Source organism: Erigeron canadensis, chromosome 1 (assembly GCF_010389155.1).
Source record: "Erigeron canadensis isolate Cc75 chromosome 1, C_canadensis_v1, whole genome shotgun sequence".
Lineage (NCBI taxonomy): Eukaryota > Viridiplantae > Streptophyta > Magnoliopsida > Asterales > Asteraceae > Erigeron > Erigeron canadensis.
In genome coordinates, this window is record NC_057761.1 from 4,355,209 (window position 1) to 4,366,990 (window position 11,782).

Consider the following 11,782-nt stretch of genomic DNA (forward strand, 5'->3'; position numbering starts at 1 on the left):
CATATTCACCTTGCACACAAATAATACATATATGGATCCATATAAGCTAAACAATCATAACAAATCATATCTATCGGGATTCTTAGTCCCCGGAGGTTCTTAGGCCTCATATCACATCAACTATCGGGATTCTTAGGCCCTGGAGGTTCTTAGGCCTCATAACTAATGCCCCACATGGGTTTAACGCCGAACCAATTACCATGCTTGGAACATTCACAACTCATGGTAATTGGCCCAACGTATACATAAAGGTATGCAAAAATACTCACCTCCTCCGCAACAAAGACAATAACGCTAAACGAACAAGTACAAGCAAGCCTCAACCTATGATCATATCGTAAAAATGCATAAGCTTACATTCACAACTATGACTAGCTCAACCTAGTCATACTCAATCACTAGCCTTTTCTAAACCCAAAACCCAACCCATTTGTCATTGAGCTTCATTTTCTTTAACAAACACACTAGGTAGTTCAATCTACCATTTTCATCAACAATTCCATAACTAGTCAAAACTCATCTTTTTTCAAGAACTCAATTTATCACATGCATTCATTATTTTCATAATCAAACATATCATTTAACTCAATGACAACTAGGTTAACTAAGAAATTGGGGAAAATCAACCATAAATCAATTTTCTAGTAAAACCCCCAAATTGGTTCACTCATGAACCCTTATTCTCAATAACAAATGAAATAATGAAGTAGAAATCAATACCTCACAATAGAAGATAATAACTTAGGTTTTCAATTCACCAATTTTTCCCCTTTTCCTAGCAAATTTCGGCCACCATCTAAAGCCACCAAAACCCTATCTTTCAAACTCTTGAATGGAGATAAATTGATGGTGATGATTGTTAGGGTGGTTTCTAGACTTGAAATTGAAAGTATTTTGACTTAGATTTTGGAGGAAATGGGATAGATTACATGAGAAAGAAGAAGAACAAGAATAATGGGGTGAGTTAGGTGAAAGTGTAAGTGTCTGGCACATTCCATGGGTGCCACGACCTATTTCAAGTTTTGAGGGTATTTTACCCGCTATGCGTTAAAGTTCCAACTAAATTAACCCCGTATTCAAAAAATAAAATACTAGGAAATTAATTTAATGCCAAAACTATAAAAAGGGGTTAATTTCTTTTACCTTAAAATCTCGGGGTGTTACACCAACACTCGCCGGAAAAATTAAAATTGCGACAACTTTGTTGTTTCTTCGAGTTAAGACTTGAAACTACCACCAATCGACTCAAAAATTGATCCCACACAAACCCTGACCAAAATTTTTTGAATCCAACACTCGCCGGAAAAAATGGTGATTCACCGGCAAAATTAAAATCGCGATAACTTTGTTGTTTCTTCGATTTAAGACTTGAAACTACCACCAATCAACTCAAAAATTGATCTCGTTCAAACCTTGACCAAAAGTTTTCGAATCCAACACTCGCCGGAAAAAAATGGTGATTCACCGGGAAAAAAATTTGTTTTGTTCTAAGGTCTCTAAGGAGGAGACCTGAAGCTAATAAAAATGGTTAAGAACAAGAGCAAAGAACCGTGATTTACTTAGTAACTAACTAAAACATAAAAAAGAACGAGAAAGATGATTAATCAAACCTCTATGGCATCAGATACTCCAGGATGTGCTGATAAATCTCCACCATTAACTTTTAGCGTGAAATCAAGTTGTTTCTATGCAACAAGAAAACATGTAAGCAAAGAAAATGTCAGAATTGTAGTTATATGATAATAATCAATGTATATCCATTGAATGGTGAAGTATATTTTCTTTATAAATGGTCATTAAATCATAAGCAAACACGATTATACTTGATAAATGCACAGATTTATAAGCGAACACGAAAATTAAAAGAAATAAAAATGGTGTTTTGTTCTAAGCCCCGACAACAGGATTGGTTAAAAACAAGAAAATTGCTTCAGGTGGTAATTTTTTCAATAAAAAGGAAATAAAAATTAAAGTGGTAACCTGTAACTTGATGACTAATCGGTTGCTTACATTTCATAACTCAAAAAACATAGTTGGTTACACTAGATAGCAAGTCGAGTAGATGGGTACATTACATAGCATTTTGGTGATAGTTGGTTACACTCACATGCCTTTATCCCTTTATATTATATTAAAGTAAATTATGTTCCATCGTACAAAGATAAATAAATACAAATATACATAAAAAGAGATAAGCTACAAAGATCGACAAATATGTTATCAAAGTCTTTTAATTAGTTTTAGTACTCACTGAAAATCTATCGTAGTTTTCAAAAAATAATTAAATATTAAGTTTGATCAAGTAGTTTGTAAATAATATTATAATTGTTAGAGGTCATGAATTCTTAATCTTGTTTGTCTTTTTAATTTGTAATTAAAATTGATAAAAGCATAAATGATGACGTAACGAATGAAGTGTCACATGAGCACTAAAAGATATACATATTTATTTGTCATTATATTTATAAAAAACCAAAAATACCATAAATTACACATAAGTGAAAAGATAAGCAAAAAGCTAAGTTGACAAGCAAACAAAATAGCCACATTAAACCGTAATCTATAATCTCTTAGTTATATATATATATATATATATACTAGGTTTGTTTTCCGCGCGTTGTGCGATTGTTAAAAAATCATTTAATTAAATTCGATCCAAACATTTTTTATTACAATATTTGTAATTATATTTTAATTTTCTTTTAACGTGGAAAGAAATAAAACAAAGATAAAATATCAAATGCATTGAGCAATCTAATAACATTCATATGATGAAAAAAATTAGTACTTTAATAAAGGGAGAAGCAACAACGTTGTTAAAGAAAAAGTCTGGACTTTTGTTATGTATGATTGATAATACAAACTTGCTAGTAAAACAAAGCATTATTCAGACTAATTAGTGAATTATAAGTTTTAATGTATTGGCTTAAAGTTCTCAACGTAGATTAACATTAAAAAACATGTAAACGTACATACACATGGATAATTACATAAATCAACAAATTGTATGATATTGAATACATGTTAAATATGTCAAATAAAATTTATAGTTAGAGAATAATTCGCGCTAAAAAAAAAATTTTCCACTGCAATTCTCAAATACATGTAATAACTAACATGAATTAGATCAATTCTTTGACAAACAACAAAGTATTTTTTTCCTAAACTTACATGATGAAAAAAAAAGTACATCATAAATAGAAAAATATATAATCAAAAGTTTCTGTTAACAATTGACTTCTAAAATACTTAAAACAAAAGGTTTGCATTTATATTGACGAATTTTTTGTCGTACGAAATATGATGTTATATTTTATAAAAGATTTATCTATTTCTGTAAAGTACACGTTATTTCAATAGATCTTATTGGATCTCATTTGTCATATTAAATATAACAGACTTGACGGAAAAGATTTGGAGTATATATATATTCGTTATAAACATATCAAATATTAAACTATTTTATTTATATTCATATTCATATATACATAAAACTAAATAAATAATTTCAAAAAAGTATAGAGATGTCACATAGGATAAAATCGTACATGGCAATGTTTTAACAAAGCTTTGATTTTGAAAAGGGCATCAGAAAGCTCGGTTAACTACTGTTTTTTTATCCGTATGATGTACGGTTGTTGCTCAATAAATATTTACTTTTAATAAATGATGAGACGTGATATAAAAAAAATTAACGAAAAAAAAATAAATTAAAGCACTAAAATTTTGCTAGAACACAATCATATTAATGGCATATAGAATGATTACAAACATAAAAATAAGTAGTAATTTGTTTGTTAAAAAGAAGATGATACGATTAAGTTAGTTAAGAGATTTGAATGTAATTATTATAAATTATTTTTTGTTTTTTATACGGATCTGAAGAATAACAAATTTATTTATAAACTTTTTTTGCTTGTCGTGCAAATATTTTTTTTTTAGATTACACGCCTACTTACTTGTCATATAATATTATGTCTAAAATATAGTTATTTATTTTAAAATAATTACTTTGAATACAAAACAAACCGAATTTCAATTTACATATTAGATTTTGAAACAATCTTTATGTTTAAAAAGTTTACATACAGATATATCTAATAACTTGATAAATAAAGAATAAATATTGTGAAAAACATATGAAGATGACACATAAGCTAAATCGTAAGTGGCAATGTTTAAGGACAACTTTAAGTTGAGGTGGATAGTTTTAGAATGTCAGGATTCCTACTATTTTATTATATATATATATATATATACTCATGCAATGGATATAGTTAAACCTCCACATCATAAAATACTTTGAGTATCAAATACAAAATCATTTTAAAGCTAAATAAAAACAATCTCTATATTAAATAAAACAAGATTGTGATTACATCATCATTTTACCCAAATATCTTACATGGCAACTTCAAAATCATTTTTAAAAATTATATCTTTCTCAACTAAATAAATTTATGACATCATCATAAATTACTTAATTTACTATATTTTTTTTAATCCTTATCATATTATTTAATAAGTATTTTTATACATATTTTTAAATTATATATATATTTTTATCAATGTAACAAAATTGATTAAATTAATTCATATTTCATCGTTTCATGTATATATTATGATTTTGCTATTTTTTTTTCCTTATCTTCATTGTTATGTCTATATACAGGATTGAACTCTAAATATATCTCTTCAATCTACCCGGGTATTACCCGGGTTTGATCAGCTAGTGCAATAATATTTTTTTTTCTAGTTACAAGTCAAACAGTTAATATTCCATGTAATATATATACGAGAAACTACTATTTTTTTGGAAGGCATACGAGAATCTACGTAACCATCTACCAAATATAACACAATAAACTAGAACAACAAAAGCATATTATTTAATTTAATGCCGCTACAAAACGCTATCTATAAGTATTGCCTTAAACCATCTGTTCTGTTATATTTTCATCATCATTTTCGAGGTCCAACAATACGTATACGTTATTTGTAGGGTTAACCATCATCAACATATGCTGGGGTTTGAGAACATTACTTAATTAATCCTTTCATCTTGCTAGAGTTCTTTCTCGATGCATATACACACATTTTTACACAAAAAATTGATGCCACCTATTTGTATAATGCACTCTTTTGCCGAACATCTTTATGCAAGCAGCCTTCACATCCCCATGTAGATATATGATTGTTTACATCTTATATTTTCCGTCTTTAACAAGATTGGATATCGTTGTCAGTTATGTTGATGATACAACTTTTCAAGTTTTTGATTTTAGCTAACAAGCACAGTTAAGCTTGAGGTCGGGCTTGAATCCTCGCAATGTTGTTAGTATTGTTGATGATACAAGTTTTTGATTTTACCTAACAAGCACAGTTCGCTTGAGGTTGGGATTAAGTCCCCCCACTCTTGCAATTATATCCAACTATTAATCTTTCGAGTGTGTTAGCCGTTAGGACACATAATTTCAAATTATGCCTGGCAAAATGGGCGGGCCGGGCGGGTTTGGGTAACGGGTCAAAACGGGTGTGGGTCGAAACGGGTGCGGGTCTAAGCGGGTCATTTCAAAAACGCGGGTCGGGTGCGGGTCGGGTGCGGGTTAACCCGCATTTTTATATAGTTTTTTTTTAAATAATACCATAAACATTGTATACACATGACCCCATCTATTTCCCTTTGCAACTTGATACTGCCGTTCCCCACCCCTTTCTCATTTCCCTATTTGCTTTTTGTTTCAACTTCCTTTCTCTCTTTCTTTTTGAACTTATATCTCCATTTCTATGTCTATCAGATATTTATATTAATCTTAAATCTGTGGACTTATTAATTATTGATTGATATTATCTGAGATGAATCAAATTAAATAAATCATCCGTTAAATACTTGAGTAAGTTTCTGCTCTTTATTCTCATGTAGTATTATTTTTTTTAATTTTATTTACAGATTATATATATATATATATATAGCTGGGTATATAGAAATCCAGAAATTGTTTTTTCTAAGTTTTATAAAACTAATCTGGTTGATGATAATAAGTTAATACCCGTGATTGAACTCTTTTCCATATTTGGTTTCTTCATCAATTGGGTATGATGTGTCCATTCAAACCCAGATGACTGGAAAACTTACCCAAACACGAAAACTTACCCAAATTTTCTTGTTTGGGTAAGTTTTGCCAGGTCTATTTCAAATATTACAGTACCTTCTTGTATCACAAACCCAACGAAACGTTTTTAACTCTCTATGTTTTACCTTAACATAAATGTTAATCAATTAAGCTAGTTCTTCTAATCAAGATTATTGAGTTGAGAAAGTGATGTCTCGTTTAAAACATCCTCAAACCGATCCCACGATGACATGGAAAGGAGGATAACCCAAGCCATCAACTTAGTTGTATTTTTTGGGATAACTGCCTGAAAATGTATCAACCATATCCCATGATTTATAGTACTTATCCAATTCTAAATGTCACTATAATGTGTATCCAGCATTGAAATACTGCTTATTGTATGTTTTCAATACACATAATAACAATAAGTCCACTTCACATAACATTCAGAGTTGGATACAATCAGGATTTTGTGTTATAGTTCAATTTAAAGCACTTAACCTATGTTTTTAAGGTATCTAATTCAAATATGCAATCTGAATATATATACCCCGCAAGATTCTATCATAGATGATTCTATTTAACTTCTTTGGACAGCTCATTTTGACAAAAAGCTTTCTGCATCAGTTTGACCTAACATATCCCATATCTCTGTTTTCACTCGGGTCTTTTTAAAACTACTCGACATTCTCACTCATAACACCATTGGAAAAGCATGCAGCTTTAAGCAGTTCAAAAAGAAAGGAATACGAAAAAGATATGGTTGGTGATCAGTATGTGGGTATCGATGGATCAACCTTGACTGCATATGCATGAATTCCACCAGCAATGTTGTATATTTTTCTAAACCCCTGCCAAACAAATTCATTACACGATAAGTCAGAGACAAGAATTTATTTATCAGAAAAAGTATGTACGTTTGATGTTTGACAATCCAAAAGAGGCAGGAGGCATCCCATGCACTTTCCTTCTTCTAGAGTTCTAGTAGCTAACAAAGTCAACTCAACGAACTGATACATTGACAAAGTCAACATGCATATTACCATAATCTACATACTAAGGGTTAGTTACCAGATGGATAACAGACAAGCTAATGGCCTATCAATTTGATTGATAGATATGACAGTTACCAAATTGACTTGCATTTATTTTAAATTGGTAAGGAATTTTATAAGTCCCAATTGCTTGTTTATCATGGCACAATGTTTATGAATATTCAAGCTTGTAGCCACACCTTTTACCAAATTACAAATTGGACAAAAAAGGAGTACATTTTTCAAGTTTACTAAAGTACACGGAAATGCAAAATAAACTACTAACCTATAAATAGTACTTCTAAATTTTCTGATAATAACCCTAAAAGTTAACATACATAAAGTTCCTAGAAAAGGGAGAGCTTCTTTGCTTTAAAACACATGAAGTTTGAAACTATAACAAATCAATAAGTTACCTGTGTCTGCAACCATTTGGCAACTTGCAATGACCGCATTCCATGGTGACACTAGAGAGCAACATAAGTTCTAATTAGTTTGAAGTCATGAATGAAGCGTGATTGTAAATGCATATGAGGGTGCAAACTCGATTTTCAGTTACTGGAAAAAATAATCGGGAGCAAGAATGCTATATAAATGTTTTACAAACGAAACTTATTACTTATGTCAAATAAAGAGATATCAAAATGAATATTTTTCTGCAAACACCCCTCAAGACAACGGGGCTCTGGAATATAAGAACTATCATCCGGTTGAGGTCACTAGTAAGTTGTCGATTAGTGAGTCTAATACCCTTCATGTTTTTCTTTTAAAACTTTGACATAATGTTTTAATAAATTGGAGGCGTTGTTCTGTTTCCTATTCGATTCGTTAATATGTGCTTGTTAACCGGCTTTCCCATGCCTCAGTTAAAATTATGGCATAAGTTTTGGCACAATGAAAAGTTTCACCTCAGACCTGTCAACTGTATTAATGTGAGTTCCTTATGTGGTCTAAAGATTCTAAACTCTAAAATGCCATCCATCCTCCATAGAGGAGGCAATCCATCTACCTGAATGTGGGTCAAATCACTAAGCTTTCAAAACATGTATAGATTATGTAACGGATAGAATGGGTCAACAATCCACATGAATCGAAAGTTTTTTGAATGCCTAACTTTTCCTAAATTAATACAGTGAACATTTATAAATATCTAAAAGATGGTAAAACAAGCTTTCAAAACATGTATAGATTATGTAACGGATAGAATGGGTCAACAATTCACATGAATCGAAAGTTTTTCGAATGCCTAACTTTTCCTAAATTAATACAGTGAACATTTATAAATATCTAAAAGATGGTAAAACAAGCTTTCAAAACATGTATAGATTATGTAACGGATAGAATGGGTCAACAATTCACATGAATCGAAAGTTTTTCGAATGCCTAACTTTTCCTAAATTAATACAGTGAACATTTATAAATATCTAAAAGATGGTAAAACAAGTGTACAGAGGTTTTCCCAGCCCAACATCTAAAAGATAGTAAGCAAGTGCAGAGAGGTTTTCCCAACCCAACCTCACCCGATTTTGACCGTAAGAAAAAATTGGGCATTTTTACCCTACCATCCCTCCAGACATAACCGCCACCTCTTACAAATTAAACATAATGGCAAATAACACATGCCATGAGTTCGCGGCAATCATGGCAATTGAGTGCACATGTATTGTACTGAAAAGTATTTGTATGAGATAATGCACATACCAAAACATAAGTATCCTTCTGAGTATCTAATTTCTTAGTGATTTCTGGTCCCCAGCTTCCGAACTGCTGTAGTGGAAGAGCTTGAAATCCCGATAAAGATGCTAGCTCCCTGTTTAACAACACAAACTTTTATGGTTAAAACTCCTATATGACGTCAAGCACTTCCATTATGTTTACAGAACTTGTCACCTATTGTAGCCATTAAACAGATTTCATTTATATTATCAGATAAATAAAAATCAGAAGATTTCCTAAGCTGTGACAATTAACTTCCAGTTCTGTAATAGAAGAAAGAGGAAGTGGTCATGTCCTATAGTGTCTTAGCAAATATCACATAAAGCTTTAGGCCTTAAAAAGTGAGAGCTTTCAGATCCATTTTGTAACACCATTCGACTAGCAAACATCAGACTTTCCTCCATGAGGACAGTAAAGTATTATAATCATAAATGATAATGACACGTGCGCACCTATATTGAATACCATTAAAAATTGTTAAGCAGAAAATAAAACTACTTGGGCTTCTTACACTTCATGTGGTTCTCGAACATCTATAAGTTGAGCATCTCCACGGAAATCAGGATCTTGCATTTTTTCATGAAGCTCTTCAGGTTGAATGTCTGCAAGTACTGATTCTTCCCTGAAACCGCATTATAATGTTATATGAAAACTAAAATTCACCTCCGATGAAAAGATGTAAGGATAACAAATCATTACTGTACAAGTAGATCAATAATACTATACTGTACCTTTCAGATAAAACTTGCAATAAATGCCATCCAAATTGAGTTTTACATTTAACGACTTTGTTTAATGGGGCGGTAAATGCAGCTTCCTCAAACTCTGGCACCTAACAGTTTAGCAGAAAACAACAAAAGACTAATAAATACCAATTAGACTACAGATCATTACCACGACGGTTACTGGATAAAGACGTGTCGAATGGATGAAAGTTGCATGATGTGTATTCACATGCCTATAATCTCCTAATCGTTTTTACTTAAAGGATCTGATTAGTCGATTACTATTGTAATGATACATTATGATCATAATCACTATAATAGCTATTTATATAACTAAAAGTACAAAAAATTCTGGCAGCTCAACATAGCAGATACTGAGTTCATACCATTTGCCCCTTTCTCACCCAACCAAGCATACCACCTTCCCCCTTCGATGGACAAATGGAATATTCCACTGCCAAGTCACTTAAATCTTCCCCTGTAGGTAAATAAGAAGAAAGACAAAGATTATAGCTGCATCGAAATACTTGAATTAAGCATGACATATTGTTTCCCAAGTAATCACATAAAGATATTGATGCGCGTTTAAATACCAAAATTAATATAAATGTCGAGAAAAATAAAGACAGAAATACATAAGATGACCACTAACCTCTTATAATTCTTTTCTGCAGGTCGTACAGAAGATCTTTATCCTCTTCTTTGATGAGCAAATGCTGCACCAATAGTTCTCTTCCAGCATCGGGACTACTTCCAGTGCTATACGATGCTGATAAACAGAATTACATTAACTAAGCTTTTAATGTTGGAAGTAGGAACTTCACAAGACCGATCCTAACAAAGACAAGAAAAAATATTTCATAATCGAATGTGTATTGTTAAATGTTACTGTTTATATTAAACTCATAACTAAATTTTATTACTCACCTATTTATAGAACAATAACAAGCCGCTATCCTAAATTATTTAGAGTCGATAACAAATATAATCCATATGAATTTGTATTTATGTATTGAATGTTCCTACAACTCACGGGTCCCATTTAAGTTTGCCAAGAAAAATATCTAAATGTTGTTTCAGTGTGTCGTTATGAGGAGGCTTTCGAAACTAAATATCGATCAACATTATAAAGAATATGACCGAGTGGAAACATTATCTATCGAAAAACTACCAAGTGAAAAAAATTGTTCACAACCTAAGTTAAATACTAGGACGGTTGCCACTTGTAATGAAAGGGCACTTTTTCAATACCTATTCCAATAATCAGAATTATTTGTTAAAATTAGCACCGAACATTGCATGAATTCTCAAAAGTATAAAGCAACTTTCGATTTTTCCCAAATCCAGAAATCAAGTAGGAAAATGCTAAATGAAGCGGGCTTCACTTAACGTGCATAAAAAGATTGTACAATTCCATATTAAAAGTCCACCCCTGAATTTTATGGTAATTGTACAACTATTCAATGCACCTTAACGAAAGTCTTTAGGGCTTCGTTTAGCAAAACACCTAAAAATTATTATAGAAATAGAAAGCCAAACATGTAAAGAGTTGCCATAACTGATAAAAATCAAAGCTTGGTTTCTACTTTGGATCAATTCTTATACTTGATTTCAAGATTTGGGAAATTATATAAAATTTGTTACAATTTTATGCAAAATAAACCTTCCAATGAAGTGGGCATTACAGATTGAAAAAATAATAATAAAATAAATTAATGAATGAGAAAACCTGAGGAGGCTCTGGCAGTTGGAAGTGGATGATGACTCATCTTATTATATAATATAGAAGGAAAAGAATAATAATTGGATACAAGTGAAGATGAAGGAGAATATGTTGTTTTTCTGGTGGTGGGTGCAAATGAAGATGAAGAAGAGAGTTTGAGAGAAGAGATAGTGATGGCAGCTGCTGAATAAGAAGAAGAAGTGATGATTGAAGATGATGGAATTTTAGTACAACAAACAGCTCTTAACATGTTGTTCTTAGGGTTAGTTTTGTTTTGGGGGAACAAAAGGGCTGGCTGGCTGGCTACTTGGTGATGAGGATGGTGATAAACTTTCAGGATGTATTTGTATCCAAACGAGGGCAAAGTTAGAACGTTTGAAACGTTGCGCAAAGTTAAATGCACGAAGGTGCACATTTGGCATACATGGTCACTAATGAAGGGATACAAGTAAATCCGGAAAAGATCAA

At 31.6% G+C, this 11,782-nt stretch overlaps 1 protein-coding gene across 1 annotated transcript; it reads right to left on the reverse strand.

Annotated features, from left to right (window-relative positions):
• Positions 1–6,503: 6,503 nt before the first annotated feature.
• LOC122608707 (rhodanese-like/PpiC domain-containing protein 12, chloroplastic) lies at positions 6,504–11,782 on the reverse strand. The gene is made up of 8 exons (XM_043781804.1): positions 11,321–11,782; positions 10,244–10,360; positions 9,978–10,069; positions 9,598–9,698; positions 9,378–9,488; positions 8,852–8,960; positions 7,567–7,617; positions 6,504–6,967 (listed from the first exon to the last, which is right to left on the reverse strand). The coding sequence occupies exons 1-8, from the start codon at positions 11,727–11,729 to the stop codon at positions 6,887–6,889; spliced, it is 1,071 nt and encodes a 356-aa protein (XP_043637739.1). The 5' UTR covers positions 11,730–11,782; the 3' UTR covers positions 6,504–6,886.

Bases quoted from the DNA above. Each gene is read 5' to 3' on its own strand.
- LOC122608707 (XM_043781804.1), bottom strand. From the start codon at position 11,729: ATGTGCACCTTCGTGCATTTAACTTTGCGCAACGTTTCAAACGTTCTA. The intron at 10,070-10,243 runs GTTAGTGGTCAT...ATTTACCTACAG, and splicing joins GCAGAAAAGAATTATAAGAG to GGGAAGATTTAAGTGACTTG. The intron at 9,699-9,977 runs GTATGAACTCAG...CTAAACTGTTAG, and splicing joins GGGTGAGAAAGGGGCAAATG to GTGCCAGAGTTTGAGGAAGC.